A 27,156-nucleotide genomic window follows, 5' to 3' on the forward strand; every position below is an offset into this window, starting at 1 on the left:
CAAAGTTTTACATAATCATTTAAAAACTTAGAAATATTAACATCAAGAAAAGGAGGCAAACTGGCACTTAAAGCTTGAATTTTTTTTTTGGAACTATTTTTTCCCACCGTATGCGGAGCCTGGAGAAAAAGGTCAGACTCTTGTAGACTTATTAGGCATTCTTAGTGTTAGCACAGCTAGCACAGCAATTCTTGTTTGATCCACTAATGCAACAGAAACCAGCAAGAGAAGCATGCCCCACTGCTCTTGTGCATTCTGGACCACTTTCTCAGGATCACTTCAACTGAGCTGTAAGCAGGCACAGTTTCTCTGTGGTCCCCAGGCATCTTGTGCCTGCATTCATCATGGTGCTCACCATGTTCCTAACTTACCTGTTTGTGAACTCTGCAAAGCATTTGGGTGACTGGGGGCCTGGGGAATAGAGCTCATGGTATAGCATTTGCCTTGTGTGTATGAGATCCTGTGTTTGATCCCCAGCATCACAAAACAATGAAAATAAATAAAGGTGATTGGGACAGACTCCTGTCCCCACTCTGCTAGAGGGATGATCATTCACCTAGGGAAGGAAGGGTTCAAGGAAGGAAACCTGCATGATTTTCTGTAGCTCCTTACTCCTGCAGCAAACAAACTATTTGGTCCAAAACTATTTGTTTTTAAAAGTCCTGATTGGTCAAATGAAAACTGTGATTCTGTTTCCAGGGACAGAAGGAAAAGAATTAAACATCAAATATCAAACACAATTTTGCCATCTTTATAAGAATGAGAAATGAAGCTACCCTTTAAACTGTTTTCTATGTAAAGAAAATAAAAATTGATTAGTAATCTTAGTAGACTATATTCTAAACCTTTAATTGATGTTGATGCCAGTTTTAACTTTGCCCAAAGTGTTTACATGTCTTTGAAGTCATGGAGCCCTAGAATAGATATATCATTTTGAAATGTCCCCTAAATTAAGAGTAATTGTGGGAAAAAAATCTGGTAACGCAACCTGGCATTTACTGAGAAGGCACAAAGTCTTCTATCTGCGCTATTACTTAGTCTTTACAACATTCTCAGGTGGATGATAACACTATCCTCATTTTGAAGATGGGAATATTGAGGCATCAGAAGTGAAGCAACTTGCCTAAGGTCACACAATAAGTGGTTGAGAGGAAATTGCAGGGAGTTCAACTTCGGAATTTGCACTCTCTAGAAACATTTCTTTGTTTTTGCTTTGTTTTGAGAGGGGTCTTGCTATGTTGCCCAGGCTGGCTTTAAACTCCTGGGCTCAGGGGATCCTCTCACCTTGGTCTCTCAAGTGTCTAGGACTCCAGGTGCATGGCATTGTGCCCAGTTCTCCACATGGGTTTAAACTTGGCCTTAAGTGAGTGGCTTGCTCAGAGATGAGCAGCACAGGGACATTCAAGGCCCTCACCTGGGGTGTGCCATTGAGTATAAGGCCTCTTCTATTTTCTCTAATTAAGGGAAAATGTCTCTCCAAATTGTCCACCCCTGAGTCCTCTGGCCTTCTTGATGATACAAGCCAGCTCTCCCCATTCTCTCTAGAGAAAAGCTGGGGTAAGAATGTGCTATTGTTTTGAAGTGTGTTCATATGTAAATTAAAATTGTTTTTCAAAACTTTTTCAGGGAAATCTTAGTGCACCTAAGAACCCAGTAAAAACCCTGAGGAGCAGAAATGCCCACATTGATAAATTCTTTAAAAATTGCACACAAATCATAGGAACACTGGTACAATCAACTGGGAGAATGTCTCATAGTCTGTGAAACTGCAGCATTCGAAGTGTCTCCAGAGTGTGTGGATTTCAAATGCCCAGGCTCACATTCACTCTGGGATCTCAAGTCTGAAGTCATTTGACAGGAAAGCTAGAATTCAAAGCCAAATTGCACACCCTGCAATGTCCAGTTTGATTTCCATGCCCTGTGACTGGGACGAGGCTAGGCCCTGAGGCTCTGGGAAGAGATTGAGGAAGGGAAGACAATAGGAGAGGCTAGACACTTGGACAAACAGAAACCAGGGTTGCTGGGCTCCCTGGGTACACAGTTCCCAACTCACAAAAGGGTCATGTCCAAGTGTTGGTTTGACACTTGGTAGGCCCTGTTCCATAGGATCATGGTTAACAACAGGGAATGGCTGGCCCCAATGGCCTGCAAAAGATCACACATACAGTAAAACAGATGAACCAGACAAGAGGTGCACCATTAGCTTCTAGAATAAAGACTCAGGGTTGAGTTCCACCCTGAGTGGCTTGCTGCCATAGGGCCCCTCCTCTGCACTTTCCCCAGACATGGGCAGGAGGAAGGTCCTTCAGGTTCCAGGCCAAGGAGGGAAAAATGGGCCTTGGGTAGAAGTGAGAGGGCATGTGGATGGTATAGTTAGGTAGTGGGTCCCCGATTGGACAACTCATGTGTAAAGTGTGTTTATGTTGATGATCATTGCTGAGAAGTTCCTGAATTATCTGCTGAAATTTCATTTATATAAAAGCACAGCAAATTCTACTAATTTTGGAATAACAGGGGTTTCAGGGAAAAACTTCAATTATAAAATTATTTAAAGAAGAGCAGGTGTTTCCTACTTTCAAGTTTTGCTATAATAGAAGCTGGAGTTTCCTAAGTAGCAAGCCTGCCAGACAACTTTAATGTCAACTTATTTTTAAAGCAAGCTGCAAATATGAAACAATGTGAAGTACAAAGTGCCCCCTCAACTGTGACCTTGGTAATTATTCAGTCTCTGGGTCCCAGATGCAGAGGAAGAACTAGAACTAGGAAGAATTACTGCACTATAATGCTTGCTTAGGTTATTAATTTGTTTAGTGATACTTTCTCCCACAGGTAATAAGAAATCGAAATTCAATGTTCAATTTCATTACCAAAGTAATACCAATTAAGGACATAGAATATTAACAAAATCTTAAAAAAAAAACTATAATACTCAATGCCAGTGAGGGTCTTATGAAATATACATCCTTAACTACATTGGTGGAGAGCAGTTAGTATGACCTTACTGCAAAGGAATCTGCAGTGTAAGGAGTATTTGACTGTAACAAGCATTTACATTGGGGAGCCCTTGTGAGCTTGTGGCCTGACACCTACTATGGTGGTAAGTTGTAGGCCTATTTTCTCTTTTCCCATGGATTGTCACTTCCTGCAGGGCACAGACTATAGATTCAGAACTTTAAACCTCAAAGTCTTTGGAATCATTTAATCTAACCCCTTGTCTTTACAGGGGAAGAGACTGTGGATTATAATGTGCAGGCAAGTGACTTGCTGCTGGTCAGATTCAGTGGCCCCAGGACCTGGAGCCCATCCCTTCTGGTCCAAGACTTTTGCTCTTATGTTAGGCTTAGCCCCATGACCTTGAAACCCTCCTAGAACCCCAGCTCACTGCACCCTCAGTGGGACCTATCAGATACACAAGTTAATATAATCTAAGCTGACTGCCCTGAAGTTCCACTGACATGCAGACATGTCACATTGCTGGGCAGGCAGGCACATGTCAATGCAGCAAGGGAACTAAGAACAACCAAGATAATGAAATGGAAAAAGTGACACTGAAGTGATGAAGTTCAAAAACAGCAACCTGGAAGGGAAGGGAGACCCTGAAGTATGATGAACCCTAGAGGATTAGCCTTGCAGTCATGTGGACCAGGCTGATCCACTGTATTAAACCCTTTTATAGACCCCTCAGGGGCTTTCCCCACACTAGGAGTCCCAGGGATTCTATGGTGTTACCCATAATAACAAGAGTTCAAAGGAACAAGAGGCCACAGGAAAACTACAGAAAATAATCCACCATGATTCCAAGCCGAGCAGCCCACTCTGCAGGCATTCTGTAGGTTAGAGGCTTGATTCTCGTTCTTGGGCCCACCTTGCTCCCCTTTCCTGTGTTCTCAGGGAGGCCTGCCAACTCAAGCGGTGATTACTCCGAGGTTCTCAAGCCAAGCCATCAACATAAAAAGGTACAGACATTTGGATTCCAAGCAGCTGGGCCAAAGGGGCAGGGTGGACAGGAGACCTGACTTCTCCTTGTCCTTGTCCAACAAGGTCCCCCATCCAGCCTCATCCAAGTGGCTCCTGAGCATACAAGCTGCCAATGCTACATTTGAGGAACTACTTTGATGTAAGGATAGATGTGGATGATGTCTTTTCTTTAATTGCTAAGGCTGGAGAAAATTCCTTAAACTTCATAGAAAGAATGTCATTTGAGACAAAGGGAAGGAAAAACTCTCAGGACAAAGAAAAGTTTCTAAACATCCCCAAGCACCATTTTCTCGAAGGTGGGTCTAAGAATGACTAAAACAAAATAAAACAAACAAAAAACAACACCACCATAAGAGCAACATTATTTTAGCCAAGTGCCATTCCCATGTAGTTTTAAATTGGAAATGATTAATCTTTAATGAATGCTGAAAGACAAATAAAAGGGAAAAAAGCTAACGGAATTCTATAAATGCCTTCCAAGCAATGAACATACTCATTTAGAAGCACACATTTTTACCAGGTATGGTTGTTGCACGCCTGTAACCTCAGCTACTTGTGAGGTTGAGACAGGAGATGACAAGCAACTTAGTGAACTTGTCTCAAAAAAAAAAAAAAAAAAAAAAAAAAGTGATATTATTCAATAACACTTTAGTGATATTATTCAATGATAGCCCAAAATTCCAACTGTGAACTTTGTCTACCCTGGGAGAGAAATATTATGATTTTTTGTAATACATGTCCCTAATATTTGAGGACTTGGTATGTACTAGTCTTTCTTTCTTTCTTTTCTTTTTTTTTTTTTTTTGTAGTACTGGGGCTCAAACCTGGGATGTAATGCATACTAGGCAAGCACTCTACCACTGAGCTCTATAAATAGCCATTTTAAAAAAAATTTTGTTTAGAGACAGAATTCTTGTTAAATTGTTGAGACTAGTATCAAATTCTTGTTTCTCCTGCCTCAGCCTCCTGAGTAGCTAGAATTATAGGCATGTGCCACTGCACCTGTCAGGTTGTGCTAAAGCCTTTACATAGTCACATCGCATCCCAAACTACTTTATGAATAGTTTACTATTTTTACCCCAATTTTACAAATAAGGAAATTAAAGCTCAAACAGGTTAAGTATTTTATTAGAAGGCAGGATTTCTTTTTGTCCTGTAAGGTCACTACATGTGCTAAATCAGAGCTTAAGTGGCTGAGTCAGCCTCCAAAGGCAGTGTTTACAGGAACATGTTCTGTGAATCATTACAAATGGAAGATTTAAAAATAGGTATTCAATATCTACTCTAAAAAATAATATAGCATATATATTTGAGGTATTGTTTGAGCATTATTTTAACATTCTCAAATCAAAATCTAGAGAAATGATCTGTGATGATAAACAAGATTTAAAGAAACATGTTTGTATATACAAAGGCATCTGTGTACATTAGGCTCAACTCATTGGTATGCCTGAAACATCTTTCAAAAGAGCATGAAACTAACCCACAGTCACCTTATTCCTTTGAGTACTACCAAGGTTTTAAACCATATAGATATAAAAGAAGATTAAAAGAAAGCAAAACTAGCTCAGTGGAGAAGTGCTATTCCTTTATTTCTAAATTAGGACTGAACGTAAACATATTTATGATAAATGTTGAGAAGTTTCACATTATTTTTATTGATAATATTTACTTACTTCACTCTTCACCAGGAGAGAGATTGACAAGAAAGGGCTAGTCCTTCCACTCTAATTCGTCCTAAACTTGGAAATGTTTTTAAAACACTTTTCATCATTTAATCCATCCTTGTGTTTAATACCAAGCAGCAGAACTGGGAGAAGAATCTAACATTGACTACTGAAAAGTCTTATCAAATGGTCCAGGGCACATAAATATTCTCTAGGAAACTAGTACTAACTCCATCACTGCTACTTCTAGAAACCATCAAACAGCATGTTATTCTGTAACTGTGCTGCAGGCTTTATGATACATTGCACACATTCGTCTTGTCATCTCATCCTGTCATTGGAGCACATAATTTTACCCTTAGCTTATAGAGAAGAAAACTGCTGAGGACAAGCTTAGTAGCTTTCATGAGACCACATCAGTTCAAGGTAATGACTACTTTTACATTTTGATATATTTTCCAGTCATTTTCTGTGAACAGGATTATTTTCTTTATAAAATTGTAATCATAAAGTGTTTATTAGTTTTATTTATTAAAGTGTATTAGTTTTTCAACATTAATATTTCCCCATAGCATTGAAAATTTGAAGCTGACTGTGGTGGTGCATGCCTGTAATCCCAGTGACTTAAGAGGATGGCAAATTAAGGCCAGTCTCACTTAGTGAGACCATGTCTCAAAATAAAATAAGAAAGGCTGACAGTGTGGCTCAGTGGTAATATACTTGTCTGGTACACATAAGGCCCTGAGTTTGATTCCCAGGATTGCAAAACAAAAACAAAAACAAAACAAAACAAAACTGTGGAAACATGAGGTAAGCATGTATTAAATTAGTTTGCCATTTCCTGTTAGGCATTTAACCATTTCATTTCTTGAGTGTAATGTTGTAACTTAGTTGTAGAGTATGTGCTTAGTATGTGTGAGAGTACGTGTTTAGTATGTGTGAAGCCCTGGGTTCAATCTCAGCATTAAAAATGAATAGCTTTCCTTTTTTGCTATTATAAATAAGGCTGAGATAAATATCAGTGAACAAATACATACTTTAAAATTTTAATCTTCTTAAGTTAGATCTTCATTTCTATTTTTTTAAAATTTTCATTTAAAATTCTGTGTCTTCCTTAAGTGTGTTTTATTTTCATTTAGTTAAATCATTGACATATTATCTCTACGATTATTTGCTGGTCTTTGAAACTTGTCTTTGAAACTGCTGTGCCTACTCAGGGAATGGACATTAGCCTGTTAAACTAAAAAATTACAATTTGTTGGGTGCAGTCTCACATCCATTTTACCCCCAGCTTTGAATGGCATTCACACTATGCAGAGCGGGAAGTACATGGAGTACTCTGCTATCTAACCTGCTGCCACTACCTATACCCCTCCTTGATGACTTTCAGGCATGTGAAGAAAGGGAGAGGAAGTCTGTTAAAATCAAATCAATTTCCTGGAGTCCTGTGTTACCCCAGTCTTTCATTTGCTCACACAATGAATATTCATCATCTCTGATGTTATACCTTGTAATTTATGAATCTAACAACAGACTTTTGGTTGTAAATTCTGATCCGTAGTATCCACAAGTCTTCATGGTGGAAGGGCTTATAAATCACAGCATTTTCCAAAATTACTTGACTATGGAATTCTTTTCTTCCCTCTGAACACTTATTAAAATCTCCCATGACTGTGTTCTACAGAATAAAGGTGAAAGGAAAAGGTAAAATGGCATTTAGCAAAACTCATTATTCATTCTATTTTTTCAAATAAGAGAATTTAAATAAAATCCTTTTGTAAACTAAGGAGACAGATAATTTCTTAATATGATTAATTTATAAAATATTAAATCAACATCTAACAGGCTATCTTAAGGTGAAATAACAAAGCTAACCAGAGAAATTTGGTATGTCCACTTCCCAGTATGATAAAATATGAATTATAAGAGGAAACAAAGTAATCATGAATGTAACTAATACAGCAGATACCTATAAGACCTAGGAGAATTTACTAAAAAGGTGTCCAAATAACTTTCAGAGTCAAATGACCAGATATAGACTAAAATTGCAAAACTCTGTAGCTGCCTTATACACTCAGCCAAAGAATACAAGGGAAAAAAATATTTTCAGAAGAGTAGCTGAGTATAAAATTCCTAAGGACAACATTAATAAGAACTATGTAGAATCTGCAGAAGTAAATCATTCTTTCAAAGTAGTGCTGAAGTCATGTTTGGGAAGAGCAATTATGAAAAATATAATTTAGAGATACAATGCAGTTCCAATGCACATGGATCCCAATAGGATTTTTTTAAAGTACCTAACAAAGTAATTTTAAAGTTCTTCTCAAAGGATAAGAAAAAAATGATGATTGATAGCATTTGGAAAATAATTATGGTTGACAGCATTTGGAAAATGATGACCTGAGAAGGGTCCGAAGTTACCATTTGTTAAAAAGTATTTAAAAGTGATATTATTTGAGACAGTATGGTGCTGGTATGAGAATTTACAAATGAAGAGGATTCAAGATAGTCGATTAGAGGAAGACTGCATTTCCAGGTGCTCCATGGCTTAGGATTCAGGCAGTGGGAGTACTGCTTCTTAGTGAGGTGCTACTACGAGTTTACAAGGTAGAGATTCTGCTGCTGAACTAAACGCGGCAGAGACACAATGCACCTTACTCCACACACAAATTAACTGCACTTGAACTTCAGTGATACTTCAATACAAAGAACAGAAGAGACAAAACCTCCAAACTTAGAACCAGGCCCCAAGTAGGAATGGCTAGGGACCACTCATGGACATTCACTTCTACAATAAAAACAGCAAATTAACACAAAGGCTGTGGATGTCACACCTACACGGGGTCTCAGGCCAGATCACACTAGGACACTTTGGCAAGGGAAGGCTGTGTCCTAAAAAGACCCACACATAAGAGTGATAGAGAAATCCATCCCAACAGATGAATAAAGCCCAGCAGAGGAATAAAAAAATATGAAAACAAGGTAACATGATACACACTAAGGTTCATAATTCACCAGCAATTGACTTCAGAGATACTGAAGTGGATGGAATATCAGATAAAGAATTCAAAAGAACAATTATAAAAATGATCAACGAATTCCAAGAAAACACAGAAAAACAACTGAATGAAATAAGGAAGTCAGTATAGGATATGAATGAGAAATTCAATAATGAGATAAAGACATTAAAAAAAACTAAGAGAAATCTTGGAAATGAAAGAAAATAAATCAAATAAAATGTTCTGTTGAAAGCTTCTCTAATAGAATAGACCATGCTGAAGACAGAATCTCAGAGCTAGAAGACAAGGTTGTCATCCTTGAACATTCAGACAGTATTAAAGAAAATAAGTAACCATGATCAGAATATACAAGAAATCTGGGACAACATTAAGAGATCAAATTTAAGAATCATTGGAATTGAAGAGGGCTGTGAGATGTAGGCTAATGGCATGAATTATTCTTCAGGGAAATAACAGAAAAATTTCCAAAACTTGAGAGGGTCCCCCAAAAGCTCATGCATGAGACAATGCAAGAAAGTTAGAGAAGAAATGATTGGATTATAAAAGCCTTAATTATAAAAGCCTTAATCATTGAATTAATTCCCTGATAAGGATTAACTGAGTGGTAACTGGCTGGAGAAGGTGGGTCCCTAGGGGTGTGGCCTTGGGGTATATATTTTGTATCTGGCAAGTAGAGTCTCTCTCTGCTTCCTGATCATCTTGTGAGCCATTTCCATCTGCCACACACTCAGCCGTGATGTTCAGTCTCACCTTGAGCCCTGAGGAATGAAGCCTACTGTCTGTGGATTGAGACCTCTGAAACTGTGAGCCCCCATATAAACGTTTCCTCCTAAAATTGTTCTGATCAGATCTTTTAGTCACAGCAGTGAAAAAGTTGACTAAAACAGAAATTGGTATCAAGAAGTGAGGTCATTGCTGTGACTAACCTGATCATGTGGTTCAGAAGTTTTTTGAGTTTTTTTGGAATTGATGGGAGGAATTTTGAGATGCTTAACAGTGAGTGCTGGAAATGCTTTAAATTGTTGTAAGCTGAGCATAATAGCCAATTTTGGTGGGAGCTTAGAAGATCAGAATGTCAATAGGACCATGAGCAGTGAAGACAGGGCTTGAGAGGGTTTGGAGGAAAAGGACGACACTATCAGTAATTGGACTAGAGGCCATCTGTGTTATGTTATGGCTGAGAAGTTATCTGCATTTTACCCATGTCCTGAAACTTTCTGTGAGGCTGATTTTAAAAGCAACAGACTTCTTAACCTGGCAGAGGAAATTTCTAGATAGCTGAGCATTCAGGTAGTGGCATGGATATTGCTGGTGGCTTTTAGCCAAGTTTACTGTGATAATAAGGAGCAGAAAGCAGAGCAGCAAGATTTGAAAAACTTGCACTTGAAAGGTGGGAGGTAAAACTGGGGCTAAGGAAGTTGCAGTTGTTAAAGATACAATTACCACTAAAGAAATCCTAAAGACTGCCCAGAGACAATAAGAAAGATGGCTTCCCTATCCATTACCCAACGCTCAAGGTTCACCTCCCGATCATCCGACAGCTGCCAGCAGATTGACCGCAGACCGCCAGTGGAGAACCAGCTGCCTGCTGCTGCTGGAAGTTTCACTGTTACAGTGCCTGCAGGTTTGATTACACGTGGCTGCCGCCATTTTGAGACAACAGCCAGGCCCTGTAGGACCCCTGGCCGGACTGACTGAGTCCCGTCTCCAGGATCCCTCAGCCCGACCGATCACTCCCTGCCTCTGGGGCCCTTACATCAACTGATTGCTCCCTGCCGCCAGGACCCCCAGACCAACTGACTGTGCCCTATTACTGGGAACACAGACCAACTGATTGCACCCGGCCTCCTAGATCCCACAACCACACCAAACACACCCGACCTCCAGGACCACTGCCGGACCAACTGCATCCAGGCCCTCCAGCTGACCACATCCACCCCTGAGCTGCAGCTTCCCATTTGCCAACACATTTGGAAGCCAGAGCAGCCATCTTGGATAATCCTGGAAGCCGTAGCTCCGATCTTCGGGTGGGGCAAATCTCATCCTGCGACGCCTGCTGGAGGCTTGAAGCTCATTGTCAGGTACCTCTCATACATCAGGAGGTTTCATTAGTCTATGACTGTTATACAGTAGATTTTCTTTTTTCTCCTTTTTAAAAAAAAATATTTTTTATTTCTTTATGTTTCTTGCTTTCTTTTCCTTCTGTTTACCTGTACCCTCAGAGTCACTTTCTCCCTTATTTACATGATGTTATTGTCCCCATAGGGGCTATTTGGTCTAGGATTGCATAGTGTCTGATTTGGATACTGCTAATATTGATCTCCCCTTAAAGAAAGGGTTTTGGACACCTATAGGATCACTGTAAGCCTATAGGGGGAAATCTGCAATACCCCAGATCTGCAGCGCTAGAGGGGAAGATACATGAAAAACATGAAAAAACAAGGGAAGAAAATGATCCAAACAAATCTAGATTCTATAGTAATAGAATCCAATGACAGTATGTTAGAAGAAATGTCAGAAAAGGACTTCAGATTATACATGATTAAGATGATTCGCGAAGCAAAGGATGAGGTAAGAGAGCAAATGCAGGCAATGAATGATAATACCAATAAGCTGAAAGAGCACCTGCAGGAAGCAAAAATCATTTCAAAAAAGAGATAGAGATTCTCAAAAAAAACCAAATGGAAATCCTTGAAATGAAGGAGACAATAAACCAAATAAAAAACTCAATGGAAAGCATCACCCACAGACTAGACCACTTGGAGGACAGAACCTCAGACAATGAAGACGAAATATTTAATCTTGAAAATAAAGTCACCCAAACAGAGAAGATGGTAAGAAATCATGAACAGAATCTCCAAGAACTATGAGACATCATGAAAAGACCAAATTTAAGAATTATTGGGATTGAGGAAGGCACAGAGATACAAACCAAAGGAATGAACAACCTATTCAATGAAATAATATCAGAAAATTTCCCAAACCTGAAGAATGAAATGGAAAATCAAATACAAGAGGCTTACAGAACACCAAATGCACAGAATCACAACAGATCCACACCAAGGCACATTATAATGAAAATGCCTAACATTCAAAATAAAGATAGGATTTTGAAGGCCGTGAGAGAAAAGCATCAGATTACATATAGGGGGAGACCAATACAGATAGCAGCAGACTTCTCAACCCAGACTCTAAAAGCTAGAAGGGCCTGGACCAACATATTTCAAGAAAGATGGCTTGAGGGCATCTCAGGAGCTGGCAAGACCACACCCACCTCAGGCTCAAGGGAGTAAAAGTAAAAATTATTTTCAGAAGAGACCAGTGGGGCACCCTTCTTGCATAAGGGGGTGTAGGAAATCTTTTCAATATGCTCAACTACCCAGGCACTCAGAGGCCACTGTAGCCAGGGTCCCTGGAGGCTTGGCTGCTGCCTGAGATGATGGCATCAACTATGTAGTAACGGTTCTGCAGGAATACAGGATGCTGGAGTTAGGGGGTCATGGAGGCTTCCACCAAGATTTCAATGGAAGGCCTGGGAGACCAGACAAAGAGCAACAGGTCCGGAGTCCCTGCAGACTGCCCCTGAAAGGGCAAATCAAGAAATGTGAGGAGGAAGCCAAAGCTGCAGTCGACACCCCTGAAATTAAGAAATGCCATTAACATGGAACGTTGTCTTAGGAAAGCTTCAGGAATCGAGCAGAGACTAGTCAACAGAAAGGTCACTTGGGCTGCAACCAACAAGGCCACAGGGGTGGAGCTACACAAGCCCTTTGAAGAGAACATCTTGATGCAATGTACTCTTGATATGGGACATGGAGCTACAGGACATGTTTGCCCTGCTGGATTTCAGTCTTGATTTGGTCTTATTCCTTCTTTATATACCCCTATTTTTGTGAATGGAAATGTTTATTCTGTATCATTATATATTGGGTAGTTTTAAATAGCTTATTATTATATATTGGATAGTTTTAAATAGCTTTTGACTTTTTTTTTTTTTTTTGAAATTATCAGATTTTATTTAGCATGCCAATACAATTTATCCTGGTAATAAATTAATATGTACAGTTAAAAAAATGTTTGGAAAAAAAAAAAAAAAAAAAAAAAAAAAAAAATGTTTGGTGCTATCTAAGAAAAATGCTCTGAATGTATAAAATATATGCAGAATCCTTTAAACAGCCAACTAAATTTTCAAACTCAGAAGTGTGGTAACATCAAGTCACTGATGAAAACTGGTGTTCCCATTTCCTGTAATTCATGATTCAGACAGTTTCAAGTTTATAAAGGTTTTAATTATCCATTCCATTCCAGTAAGCTCCCACACCTGAAATGAGAACTGACAGTTGAAAACCTTCTGACCCCATCTCCTATACCTGCACAGGTGAGGGATCCACTGGCCTGGTTGGCCTCAGACTCCAGAGCTAAGCAGAGACTAGGTTAAATCATAAATCAGTTCACAGAGGTGCCCCACAAATGTCTGTGGGGCTAAATAAGGCACAAGCATCACTCAGAACTCCAGTCACACCTGAAAAACCTTGGTTTTACTTTCTGCTTACTATAGGATTAATTCCTGGTATGTTCTTTCTCAAACTTAACACAGTTGCTTTAAAACAAAATCATTCTATTATTGCAGTGTATCAACAATCACTGACTGCGAAAGCTGTTTATATTTCTTTTCTCCTGGGATGTTTGAACTTGGGCAACTTTCTTCCTGTTCTATGCTCACAGTAGACCTACATCAAGGTTGTCTGTTCATCGGCAGGAGAGAAAGTTTATGTTAGCACCACCTATGATGAGCATGGGACAGTTCATTTCTCTTTGCAGGTCGCTGCCACCAGAATCAACCTGTACCCTGCTCTGTTCATCTGAGCAGTCACTTTGTTTTCAAAGAGTATGGATTATTTCTGGGCTGACAGTGTTCCAAAGAGTCAATGAGATTTCTCACTGTATCACAAATGCACCATATAACGTACCAATTACGTCTAGCGTACAATTTTGATTTATTATGTCTCAACCTAATGCCTGCATATAGCCATGCTGCTGCAAGATTAAAAAAAAAAAAGTCCACTTATTTTAATTTAAACTTCCAAGGAGTGTATAGTTCATTTATCAATCAGTGTAGAACACTGATACTCTAGTATGCTTTTCTAATTACAGGAGCCACCCAAAACAACTTGCCAGTTATCAGTGCATTTTCATATATGCAGAAAAGTTGTGTTTATAATGGAAATTTTCCAATTTTCTCATGATTCTAATTTCTTGCTACTCTCAGCACTCTAGCAAAGGAAGACCAGTAGTCTATCTTCATATATTTCTCTTCTCCATGGCAACACTTCTCTGTAGAAGTGCATGTTTGGTTTGGTTGCATGCTATAGAGGCTTATTAGATGTGTCCATATGGATGTATTTACTCAGAACAGGCCTCCCATTTTCAAGTTCATTCTCCACTGTAAATGCTTTATTTTTTAGTAGTGACACAATACTGTGATAGGCTAAAAGCACTGGCACCAGTCACAGAGACTTGGCCTTAACCCCTCTATGAACTACAATTTCATTAACTTTATCAGAAAATAAACAAAATTCCAAATACAAAAATATTTGCTTTGATCTGGTAAAATAATTAAAGCATTCATTTGCTAACTTGGCCCGTTTAACTCCTCTCATTAACAACTTCGCTTCCTTTTTTTTTTTTTTTTTTTTTAAATCGTGTCATGATTTTTAAGGAACATAAGGAATCGCCACTTCTTTGACTCTTTCACTTTAGACTTTTCTTCCTTATTCACTAACTTGTGTGATGGAGAAACTGTAGCCCATCTTTTCTCTTACTAGAACTCTGTGCATGAAGTGTAACACAAATGACATGCTAAACAGAACATGAACATTCTAATAATGGCAAGACTGGAGAGACTGGCTTGGTGAGGGAATCCGAAGTGCAGTACTGATGAAGCAACGGATTTTCTTTAAGTTAGAATAATAAAGCTGATTCAAATTTCAAAGAAAGGGCTAATTTTAACCATCTTAGAAACTAATTAAAAATATAATCTCATTTTAACTAAGAAATCCTAATGACTGAGGTAGATGATGCTGTTATCAGATACAGAATTAGGTTTAAGGTATAAACATGATAACTAAGGGAAAGAAAGCACTGATTTAAAATTATCTTCCTTTAAATTCAGGTGGATAATTAAGAATGCTTCCAATTCAATGTTCTAAACATGAAATCCGGGTATGACATGTCTGGGGCTCACTTCTCTATTTGAAGATGAATTCAGCAGTTGGTGAAAAGATACACATGAAAAAAGAATGGCAATCCACAAAACAGCTGTCCCCTTGAAAAAAATCAGTTTCTCTGCATTTGATATTTCCATCTGGGCTCATTCTTAACCGTTCAGGATGTGGATTCCTGAAGGTTTCTTCAGCATTTTACTAATTCTTTGTTGGTTGAAGGGGCTGGGACTGTTTCTCCACACATAAATTGATCTTTGTCATAAATCACTTTTATAATGAGAGAGCAGCTAGGACAGGTTGCCACGTCTTCCCCATTCTCCAAATCTTCCTTGGTGATGGAAAAGTTATCCCCACACGGGCAGGGGTAGAAATACGTTTCGGAGTCCTCGTCATATTGGAAGTCCTCGATCTCCACCTCGCCGTGAAACACCGCCATGGTCCTCGGGGCCGGCAAAACACTGCCTCCCCGGCCGTCCTACAGCTCCTCTAGTTGGTCTAACTTTCTCCAGCTTTTGACTTTTATAGAAACTCCCTATGCAAGCTTGCCCTGAGTCTCAGAGGACACTTTGAACTTGAACTTTTGGGCAATCTTGAAACTCTTGAGACTATGGGGACTCTTGGAGATGGACTAAATGTACTTTGCACTGTGAGATGGTCATGAACTTTTGGGGATCGGGGGCAGAATGTTATGGTTTGGATGTGAGGTATCCTCCAAAGCTCATGTGTGAGACAATGCAAGAAGGTTTAGAGGAGAAATGATTGGCTTATAAAAGCCTCAATCCAATCATTAAATAAATCCCTTCATGGGGGTTAATTGAGTGGTAACTGAAGGCAAGTAGGGTGTGGCTGAATGAGGGGGGTTCCTAGGGGTGTGGCTATGGGGTATATAGTTTGTGTCTGGAGAGCGGACTCTCTTTCTTTGCTCCCTGATCATCAAGTGAGCTGCTTCCACCTGCCAAACACTTCACCATGATTTTCAGCCTCACCTCGAGCCCCGAGGAATAGAGCCTGCTGTCCATGGACTGAGACCTCTGAAACTGTGAGCCCCCAAATAAACTTTTCCTTCTCTAAAATTGTTCTGGTCAGGTCTTTTAGTCCCAGCAGCAGGAAATAATAACAGAAAAATTTCCAAACCTTGAGAATGATCGACATCCAGATAGAGGAGGTATTCAGAACCCCAAACAGACAAGATAAAAAATGCACCTCTCCACAACACATAATTAAAGTGCCTAACATTCAACATCAGGAGAGAATTTTAAAAGCCCATTGCTAAACTGGGACTATAGAAAATACCTAAATGGACAAATCTCATTTTAAGAGTAACTAAGCAAATGAGAAACAGGACCAAATTATACATTAGAAATAAATCAAAATGGCAGGAATTAATAAAAATTGCTCTATAATAATATTGAATGTAAATGATTTAGCTCTCCAATTAAAAGACCTAGACTGGCAGAATGAATTAAAAGAAAAGAATCAACTATTGTTTGCAGGAGACTTACCTTGTAGGCAAAGACAGACTATAAGGAAAGTAAAAGGGAATTTGATATACCATGCAAATGAAGCCCCAAAACAAGCAGAACAATCCAACAAAAAGATATAATCCAACAAAAAGAACAGTCCAACAAAAAAATTTAATGGCAGTAAATATTTATGCCTCAAATGTTGATACACCTAATTACATAAAAAAGATATTACTTGAATTAAAAACTCAGATAGACCCCAGTACAATAATACTGGGTGATTTCAAAAACCTCCCTCAATGATAAACAGATCATCCATAGGTAAACTCAGTAAAGACTCTTCAGACCTAAAACATATTATATATCAAATAGACTTAATAGACATCTATAGAACAGTTTATCCAACAATATCCTAATACACTTCCTTCTCAGTTGCTCATGGAACTTTCTCCAAAATAGATGACATTTTAGGCCATGAAGCAGTTCTTAGCAAGTACAAAAAAAATTGATATTTCTTGCATCTTATCTGATGAAATGAAATGAAATTAATGGAATAATTAATTAGATAATGGAATGAAATTAGATATCAACACCAAAAAAATCTATAGAAACTAAATAAACACATGGAGATTGAACAATATACTTTTGAACAATGGATGGGTAACAGAAAAAAAATCAGGGGAGAAATTTAAAAATTCTTAGAATTCTGAGAATAATGATACAATATATCAGAACACCCAGAACACTATGAAGGTGGTTCCAAGAGGAAAGTTCATAGCTATGAGTGCCTACATAAGAAAATCAGAAAAATCCCAAATAAACAACCTAATGATACATTTCAACATCCTTGAAAAATAAGAACAAACCAATTCCAAAACTAGCAGAAGGAAGGAAACAGTATCAGAACTGAAATCATTGAAAGAGAATAAAAAAAGGAATACAAAGGATCAATGACATGAAGAGGTGGTTCTTTTTGGGGGGATGGGTACAGGGATTGAACTCAGGGGCACTGGACCACTGAGCCACATCCCCAGCCCTATTTCTTATTTTGTTTAGAGCCAGGGTTTCACTGAGTTGCTCAGCACCTTGCTTTTGCTGAGGCTGGCTTTGAACTCATGATCCTTCTGCCTCAGCCTCCTGAACTGCTTGTAGTACAGGTATGTGCCACTGCACCTGGCAAAGAGTTGGTTCTTTGAAAAGACAAACAAACAAACAAAAACCCATATATATTTGGTCATAAATTTTAAGTATACCTACATATAAAAAATTATCACAAAAAGTTAAAAGGCAGTTGGGCACAGTGATGCATAGCTATAATCCCAGCAGCTCAGGAGGCCGAGGCAGGAGGATCTCAAGTTCGAAGCTAGTCTCAGCAACTTAGTGAAGCCCTAAGCAACTCAGTGAGACCCTGTCTCTAAACAAAATACAAAAAAGAACGGGGGATGTGGCTCAGTGGGGATGTGGCTGGGTGGTTAAGTGCCCTGGGGTTCAATTCCTGGTTAAAAAAAAAAAAAAAAAAAAAAAGTTAAAAGGCAAACTTCCAGAAAAATACTTATAATAACCATGGAAAAGGATTAATATCTGTTATTGTGAAAAATATTCATCACATCTACATTGAAAAGATGAATGAAAAGAAATGAAAGTTGGGCAAAGTTCACAGACAATTCACAAAGAAATACAGATGATGACTATATATTTTATAAGTTCAACCACAAAAATAAAGAAAGCAAATTATGTTAAAATAATTTTTAGTTTTACTAACAATTTGGTGAAATAGTGATACTCATATTTCCAATGGGAGTTTAATTTGAAATAACTTTTCTGAAAAAGAATATTTAGGTATAAATAAATATAAGTAAATACATTTAGGAAAAGTATCTTTTTGATGCAGTAATTTATGCTCAGACTATTCTAAGAAAAAACTATAAATAAAGATTTATGATCAAAAATGTTCACTGCAACATTATGTATAATTGCATAAAGTTCAAAACAAATGCTACATTTGTACTATAGAATATGATGTAATCGTTGAAGTTATTTTTGAAGACTAATGACATAAGAAAATGTTCATATATTAAGTGAAAAAAATCACTGTACTGGACTGTATTCATCATTTAATATACAGTTTTGTGAGCATGACTTCTATGTCTTCATATAAGTCTTTGCTAAAAATATGAACAGGTGGAAAGTTCACCAAAGTCAGCCTCCCTCTTCTGGGTTAAGGCTAACCTTATTCAGGACTGATGGTCCATCTGTCATTGTTCCATTAACTGAACCTTCAGGTATCAATGGTTCTCAAAGCTTTCCTGGAGGAGGCTGTATAAGAATCACTCTCAGCCTGCCTCACAGAGATTCTGACTTAGGAGGTCTGAGAATGGACTCTCTAATCTTTGTTTTTAAAGGTCTACAGGTGATTTGGTCTTCAGTCAGACCCAGGAACTTCCAACATTCTCATTCATAATTTCCTGAGGTTTGAAAAGTATATTGAAATGCATTTTAGAAGGAAGTTTCTAGATGGGAGATAAGGAAGAGAATTTTATAATTAACCCCTGTCCCCCATTTCTCCTGATTGCTGCTACTTGCAAGCAGATAATGTAGCAAGTTGACAAGCAGGTCACCTGCAAGTCTGGCTGTGTTGACTACTGTGGCCAATACAGCACCCCACCTGCCCTGCAGCCTTCCCGGCCCGCCTCAGAATCTCTGCTCAGAGGCCTGTCTCCTTAGTTCTTGAACACTAGCTGCTTATGGGTGCTCTCTCTGTGCCTCCCCTCCCCACCTTCCATCCACTTTTAACTCTGAGGTCGTGCTCATCTTTAATCAAATCCACATAATGCCTATGACCAGGGCATGGTTCCTCCCTTCCAGTGCCAGTTGCTGAGGATTTTCTATATTTGACGCCTCACCTCCCACTCATTCCTCAACCCGCCACCATCTGGCTTCCATCACCACCACTTACAGACATGGCTCTTGCCAAGGTCTCCCTGGCTCCTGATGGCTAATCTGCTGGTTCTGTTTCAAACCTTTTCCCAGAAGCATCTGACCACCAGTCTCCCGTTCGGTGGTTTTGTGGGGTCATTTGCTGTTTTGCTTGACTTGCACCAACCTCTATTTTGGGAAAAGCTTTTTGAGAAGCTGCCTTCCCTCATGCCTCAACCATGTGGTTTGGAGGCTGCTCATCCTACTCCAGCCACTCGGTGCCCTGCTCTAGGGATTAGTGCAGGGATGGGCCTATGGCCATATTGGAACCAGTGAGACTCCAATCTGAGACTTTCTCTGAAACTGTTGGGAAAAGGTTCCTTCTTCCCACTGGGGCTGCTAAGCTGTGGAACATGAGTCTGGAACTGAAGATGGTCACCTGTACACCCCACGAGGGGAGTTTGCCTGAGAAAGAGCCAATACAGACAAGGGAAATGACAGGGAATCTTGATGGTGGCACATCCTGGTCTGATCAGTCTCATGAATTTTTTTTCCTCTCTTTACTTCAGCCAATTCCAGTTGGATTTCTGTCACTTGCATCCCAAAAAGTCCAATGGTAAAACCACTGTCCTCCCCTGGTATTATTCCACCCCTCTGGTGACTTCCCCCCCCAGGGGTTTCCACAAGTTCCTCCTCCTCTCACTTTCAAATGCTCATGTTCCTTATACTCGTAGGACTTCTAGTCCAGACACTGGCTCCCAAATACTGATGCTCCCAAATCCATACAACAGCCTAGACATCCCACTGACCTCCAAATGCCCACATAAGCCCTCAAAGACATCTCCACATCAGTGTTCACTTAAACAACAGGCTTGAATCTAAATATATAATTATGCCCATCCTTCCTCTTCCTGGGTCCCAATCTCAGTGAATGGCTCAACCACACCTAGTCACCCCAGAAACTTGGGCTTCATTGTTGACACTCCCCCACCTTCCCTTTCCCATTTTGGGCAACTATTTCTGGATCATTCCTCAGGGTTCAGCTTTAGGCTGCATCCTTAAGGAGGCCTTTTCCAACCCCTAAGCCTGAATGATGTGTCCTACCCAAGCCCCAGACCAGACTGTGCTTCTAGTGTCATGGCCCTTATCACTAAGAGCAACAGTGACTTGATTCTTTTCCACATTACCCATGAATCTGAGTTTTGTGATAGCTGTGCGAACCCCTAAAATAAATATTATTTGAATAAATGAACACCAGGACCTGTAGGTGTGATCTTATATTGTACGCTGCAAATATAATCTATTATTTTATAAAAATTAAATATCTCAACATTCCAGAGAGATCTGAAGAGGGCATGGTTGTCAAAGAAGACTATAATTTTCATCTGCATAAGGCTGAGAACCACCAAATCAGGGCTTCAGTGTTTCTTTAATGGATTTTTTGTTTGTTTTTAATAAATGGATGCCACCTGGCTGCCTCCTAATGGATGCCTTCACTTCCCTTCTGTTTATTCAGTCTACAGGCTTGTCAAGGGAAAAAATTAGGGCTTTTTTCCTACTCAGAATCCATTCCCTCTGTTTTTTGGAAACTTAAGACATTTTACTGCTTCCATTTTTCTAATACTTTGAATATTCTTCATCATCTCTTCAAATTCACCTAACAGTTCTTTCTGCACAACTGCAAGTTCTTTCTACACAGTCTTCCCAGATCTTTGCTGAACCTTGCCTGTGGCAGGCCCTGGGCTGTGGGGTGCGGGTATCAGGGTTGCTCTTCCTAGGTTTTTTTTTTTTGGGGGGGGGTGGTACTGGGGATTGAACCCCAGGACCTCCCACATAGTAGGCAAGTGCTGTACCATTGAGTTATATCCTCAGCCCTTTTTATTTTGTTTTGTTTTAATTTGAGATAAGGTCTTGCTAAATTGCCCAGGCAGGCCTCAAATTTGGATCCTCCTGCCTTAGCTTCTCCAGTAGCTGGGCTTATAGGTGTGAACTAGCGCACCCAGATCTCCTTTGGGTTTTAATCCCTTCTCAAACAGGGTGGGGTCATAATAATGTTCAATAGAATATTTTCTTTAAGAGAAAAGAAGGAAGCAAAATAATAGCAGAGAGGTTCTTCTTTCTGCTAAAGTTGCAGCAAGAACGCCAAGAGGTGGGCCTATCACTTCCTGATTTTTTTGCCTTCTTCTAATCATACCTCAAGTCTTCTTGACTGTCCCAGGCACTTTTGTACTCTTAGCCCACTCCAGTTTTTGACCCTTTTTACTGTCCAAAAACCTTGTTTCTACCTTGCATGTGAGCCCCTGTCCCCTTTTCCCTATTAAACCCTATATTTAAGTGATAATAAAGTTTTAAAACACAGCTATGTTATCAAGCATTTGTATAAGAAAGTATTGATCATACCTTGAGTTTACCAACCTGACTGCTTTGAATAATGAAGGTGTTTGTACACTGAGAAACACAAGGGGAAAACCATAGAGGGATTACATGGTGGCTACTTGTTCTTCCTCTCTCATGTTTACTCTTTAGTTTTTTTGCCCTAGTGTTCCTTTAGTTTATTTCCACTTTGTTTTCTTTTTGGCATCCGTTTTTCTTTTTTAAATTATTGCACATAGGTGTAGAAATTACTTGACTGGCATTAATTACAGAATTATGGAATTTAAATAAATTAGAGGCCACTTAGTGATGATTGAATCATTTCTTATGTTTATTGAAATACAATTCATATATCAAAAATTTACTCTTAAAATGGTGTAGTCTTGGGCTGGGGATTTAGCTCAAAGGTAGAACACTTGCCTAGCATGGATAAGGCCCTGGGTTCTATCCCCAGCACTGTAACAAAACAAAATAAAACAAAAACCCTGCAAAGTTGTACAACCAATACACAATCCAATTTCAGAACACTTTCACACTTTATAAAGAAGCCCAATAACAGTTTTTCTTCATTCCTTCTGTAAGTTGGATATTCAATTGTCCAACCACCATTTGACTGTTCTTTTCCCCACTGAATTGTCTTGGCACACTTGTCAAAAATCAATCGACCATAAACGTGAAGGTTTGGTCTTGGACCCTCAATTCTATACCATTGGTCTACACATCTATCCTTCTGCCAGTATCACACGGTATTTTTTTTTTTAATTTTTAAGTTTCATTTATTTTTATTTTTACAGACTACATTTTGATTCATTACACAAATGGGGTACAACTTTCCATTTCTCTGGTTGTACATGATGTAGAGTTACACAATCCGTGTAATCATACATGTACATAGGGTAATGATGTCTGTCTCATTCTACTATCTTTCCTTCCCTCCTGCCCCCTCCCCTTCCCTCATTTCCCTCTGCACAATCCAAAGTTCCTCCAAAACTCCAGTGACACAATTGGTTAGCTCGAGGTACTTATAACACTGTATTGTTTATGTGGCTATACAGTAAGTTTTGAATCAGAAAATGTGAGTCGTCCAAACTCTGTTTTATCAAGACTGTTTTACTGTTTTGGCTATCCCGGGTACATAAGAATTACAGAATCAGACTGTCAGTTTTCATTTCCCTTTGGGATTATTCATTGCTAATGTATAGAAATGTAATTAAAATTTTGTATATTAATCTTGTATCCTGCAACCCTGCAAAGCTTTTTTTTTTTTTTGCGGTACTGGGGATCTAACTCAGGGCCTTGTGCTTGCGAGGCAAGGACTCTACCAGCTGAGCTATTTTCCCAGCCCAAAACTTTTTTTCTGATAGTTTTTAGTATGTTATTTAGGATTTTTCTATATACAAAATTATATCATCTCTAAATAATTTTACTTTTTTGTCCAATCGAATACCTTTGTTTCTTGCCTAATTTCTTTTCTTTTTCTTTCTTTTTTTTTTTTTTTTTTTTTTTTTTTTTTTGGTACTGGAGTTTGAACCCAGGGATGCTTTCCCACTGAGCTACACCCCCAGTCCTTTTTTATTTTATAATTTACTTTTGAGACAGGGTCTTACTAAGTTGCCGAGGTTGTCCTTGAACTTGGGATCTTTCTGCCACTGCCTCCTGAGTCACTAGGATTATAGGCATGTACCACCATACCTGGCTTCTTTTCTAGTTTCATTTTCCCTGCCCTTTTAAAGTCTTGAGTGACTTCTTTCTTTTTTCCTGATTAGAATAACTTTTCTGGGGGGTGGGGGGAAGGTATAGAAGGAAGAGAGAAAGTAGAGGTCTTAAGTGTCATAAGTTGCAATGTGCAGTAAGAATTTCAGATGGGCTTCACATCCTTTCAATGAAAACAGCTTTTTTCACCCCTGGGCCCAGGGGTTTTCTAAAAGAATCTGAAATTTGTTTTTCTCAAGTTTTTAGCACAAGCCTGACTGGGATCAATATCCATGCTTCCTTGTTGTTACTGCAGAGTCTAAGATGACATGGTCACTTTCCCCAGTGCCCATCTCTTCTTCTTTGGCTAATTTTTCTTTGCTGGTTGAAGGTAGACCAGTCAACAGTTCCTATCAGGCATCCTATCTTCTGAGAAATAAAACAGAGAGACAACAGGGCTATCAGCTTCTCTGCCTCTACCCCAAAGAAACTGACAGATACCTCCACCACATCTGAAGCCTCCTTTTGAGCCAGTGGTGTAATTGGTAGGAGGGTCCACCAACCTGCTGTTTTTATTCATCCTCTTCATGGCACGTGGGCCTCTCCTGGTGACCATCCGTGCAGAATTGAGCATATTTTCTTGACATCCCAGGCTCTTCATGCATCCTATCTAGGATACCTTTTCATCACAAAAAAGGCACACACTTAATTGCCTCACTCCTGATGAATGTCCTTGATGATTGTGCTGGCCCATCTTATATTAGTGGGGTTCCTAGTTCCTCCCAGTCATGAGGCAGGAGGTGACAGTAAGGTTTCAGTAAAGGTGTGGAATGCACATCAAAGGCTTTGTTCAATGGCTCTATATTGAGAAGTTTCCTCCCATGGCAGTACAGATCCTGTGTTATCAATTGCTTCTTAGGTTGTGAGGATGCTAAGCGAATAAGAATCTATGACCTGTAAATAGGTGCCTCCACAGCCAAGTATGAGCTTTTAGTTTTCAATTGCTAGAAGCAAACATCCAGGCCACTAACCAGGATCTAACTGAGGCAGGATCCAGGATAGTCAGCACCCTGTTCACCATTCAAGTGCCCAAGTCTCCAGGATGGTTGTCCTTTTGTTTGGAGCTTTCCTCCTAGGAACTAATCACATCCTCCCAGTGTACTTGGAAATTACATGCAACTTTATTTTTACAGTGCTGGAGATTGAACCCAGGTCCTTGTGCATGCTAGTCAAGTGCTCCACCCTAAAGATACATCTCTAGTCCCCTACTGTGCAATCAAATTCATGTATCCCGTGGCCTCACCAAGCTTCCTATTCACACTGATTTTCTGAACCTCACAGTTCACCTTACGTCCATTGCCTAAGGACACAGCCACTTAGCGCAGGGAAGATTTCACGAACACTGGTTTCTTTTCATGTGATTCTTCCCTCAACTAAGGACTGCACAGGGCTCCAGTGCCTGCTGAGAAATAGCCAATTTGGATGTGGTTGCTAGGAGTCAAATCCTAGAACCCTTCTTAAAACTATGCTTAGCCATTCCACAAAGCTTCCCCCAGATAATGAAACTCTTATGAAAATACAATGAAATAGTAATTTGGGGGGGGAAAATTGATCCAGGTTCCCATGAATTGAGTTGTGTTCTATGTCCGGTCTGCTTATTAATCAGGCTTTGGGAGCAGAGAGAGGGCTACATTGCCTCCAGGTCAGGACACCCTAATTACACACAGGCACAATAGCAGACAAACAGGAAGAAGTGCCTAGGGCGCTGTGAACATGCCACCACTAAATTATACCAATGTTATGGTCTTATTCATGTATGCTCAAAAAAAAAAAAAAAAATCACCCTCCCACTCTTGTACCACTTGGTTGTAATACTTTATTATCCCAGCACTTTTAAACTGGTATTATTAACACCTCAAATGTACCATTTGTTTGCCATCTTTGGAAGAGCCAGTTTCTGTAATACATTGATAGTTCATTTCTGAGTGGGGTCACATATTTAATACTATTTTCACTTTACTAATAAGCACCAAATAAAGCAATTTTAACATTATTGTCTTCAGTCTTCCTTCATATTCAATTTATTGTTTAGAATTTATTCCAGTATACTGTGTATTTGCTTTGTGAATTCATTCACCGTGTATTTGCAGGCCTAGATTTAACATATTTCCTATAGTGACAACTACTCTATTTGTAGGAACTATTTAGGTCACTGGAGTGGAGAAAAAGAGGTCACTACTTAACAGAAATGGCATGTGTCCAAATATAGACCCAGTTTTCTAAACACCTGTTGATCATCAAATGATGAAGAGAGTGTTACAATTTCCAAAACCCTGGACCCAAAGCTCAAATGATCGGTCACTTTGTTTCAATTGATATGGGGTTTGACCCAGAAAAACAATTCTTAACAAAAAAGGGAAGTTTTAATATGCTGGTTGCTTTAGAAATAAAACATTTTAAAATCAATCAGTTTCAATGTAAATTATTTCTCAAGTCACTCAGAGGACACTACATGATTTGAACCACAGAGCAAGCACAGCAATAGCTTCCGGAGATACGGTAAGCAGGACAAATATTTTCAGTTGTCAAGGGTGAGAGGGAAGGGAATGATCCACCTAAGAAATGGAAACTAATACTGAGCTATATCCCGAGCCCGAAACTAACAAATAGTAACTTGACACTCCCGCTTAGTTCCACCGGCTGACGCGGCTGCCACACACAGCTAACTTCCTATCGTCGGGTAAAGAGGCTGTGCAAAAGCTGAACGAAGGCTGGACTCTGGTGGAGGAACATGTAAGGACTTCAGGGGACAGGGGCTTAGGCAATACCTTCTATTGTTGTGTTGTATTCATTCATTCATTCATTCATTCATTCATTCATTCATTCATTCATTCATTCATTCATTCATTCCCTAAAGCTATGAGCCAGGCACTGTGCTAGGAACTTAGCTCTCCGACTCTGACTCCACAGCCCATTCTGAACCCCACATCTCTGGCTCCATTTCTAGCCCTGGGCATCACTCCCTTATCAAAAAGATGCTTACTATATCGTCGCTCTCCTTCCCTTCCCTGGGCCCCCAGGCAAGGGTGACAGAATACAGCCGGCCCGAGAAACGCCTTTTCAATAGCAAGGAAGATGGACTCGAGCCCGCAGTGGGCAGGTTCCCGGGACCCAGCCCGCTGGGGGGAGTCAGTCCGGACTTCTGCGGCCTCGCCCGGGGGCGGGGCCGAGAGCACAGTGCTCCGAGGGTACTGAGGTCAGACCGATACTGAAGGGGGAGGAGGCACCACAGGTTGCCCGACCGCGGTGGGAGGCTGGCGACCACACGCACGCGTGGGGAGGACCCGCCCAGGTGGTGGGGGAAGGGGTCTGGCGCGGGCGGGGAGGGTTACCTGATGAAGGTGGTCTTCCCAGTGCTGTACTGGCCCACCAGCAGGATCATGGGCTTGTTCTCGAAGTCTGCGTCCTCCAGCGCAGGCGAGTGGAACTCGTGGAAGCGGTATGCCTCCTCCAGGGGCAGCACCTTGCGCAGGTAGAGTGAGCGCAGGCCTCCAGTCACGGTCTGCACGGCGTCCGTGCCGCCCGAGCGCTCGCGCGCGCCGGCTTGCCGCCCCATCCAACTGAACATCCTGTAGCTCGTCCACGTTCCACGCTCGGACCCTGCTCCGGGTTAGACCCTTCTCTACTCGCACAGAGCAGCCACAGCCGCACTCGCCGCCGCCCGAGCCTGATCCCGCCTCTCACCGCCACAGCCAATCTCCGGGCGCTACGTCACGGGCGCACGTTCATTATTCAGAAGAACTCTCTCAGGTTCTTCCTCATT

General features: G+C 40.1%; 2 protein-coding genes across 2 annotated transcripts in view; both read right to left on the minus strand.

The window, feature by feature from the left end:
• Positions 1 to 27,084, minus strand: part of EHD4 (EH domain containing 4) — a 93,154-nt gene extending 66,070 nt beyond the window's left edge. The window contains exon 1 of the mRNA XM_079128782.1: positions 26,726 to 27,084. Coding sequence (XP_078984908.1) covers positions 26,726 to 26,961 — 236 coding nt within the window. The 5' untranslated portion in view covers positions 26,962 to 27,084. The remainder of the gene's footprint in view (positions 1 to 26,725) is intronic.
• On the minus strand, positions 14,369 to 15,392 carry LOC306653225 (diphthamide biosynthesis protein 3-like). The gene has a single exon (XM_079126169.1). It carries the CDS (start codon positions 15,323 to 15,325, stop codon positions 15,077 to 15,079), a length of 249 nt encoding a protein of 82 aa, XP_078982295.1. The 5' UTR covers positions 15,326 to 15,392; the 3' UTR covers positions 14,369 to 15,076.
• Positions 27,085 to 27,156: the final 72 nt, after the last annotated feature.

Source organism: Sciurus vulgaris (genome assembly GCF_902686455.1).
Source record: "Sciurus vulgaris genome assembly, chromosome: 2".
In the NCBI taxonomy this organism is placed as follows: domain Eukaryota; kingdom Metazoa; phylum Chordata; class Mammalia; order Rodentia; family Sciuridae; genus Sciurus; species Sciurus vulgaris.

Coding starts and splice junctions, on each gene's coding strand:
- LOC306653225 (XM_079126169.1), bottom strand. CDS start 15,325: ATGGCGGTGTTTCACGGCGAGGTGGAGATCGAGGACTTCCAATATGAC.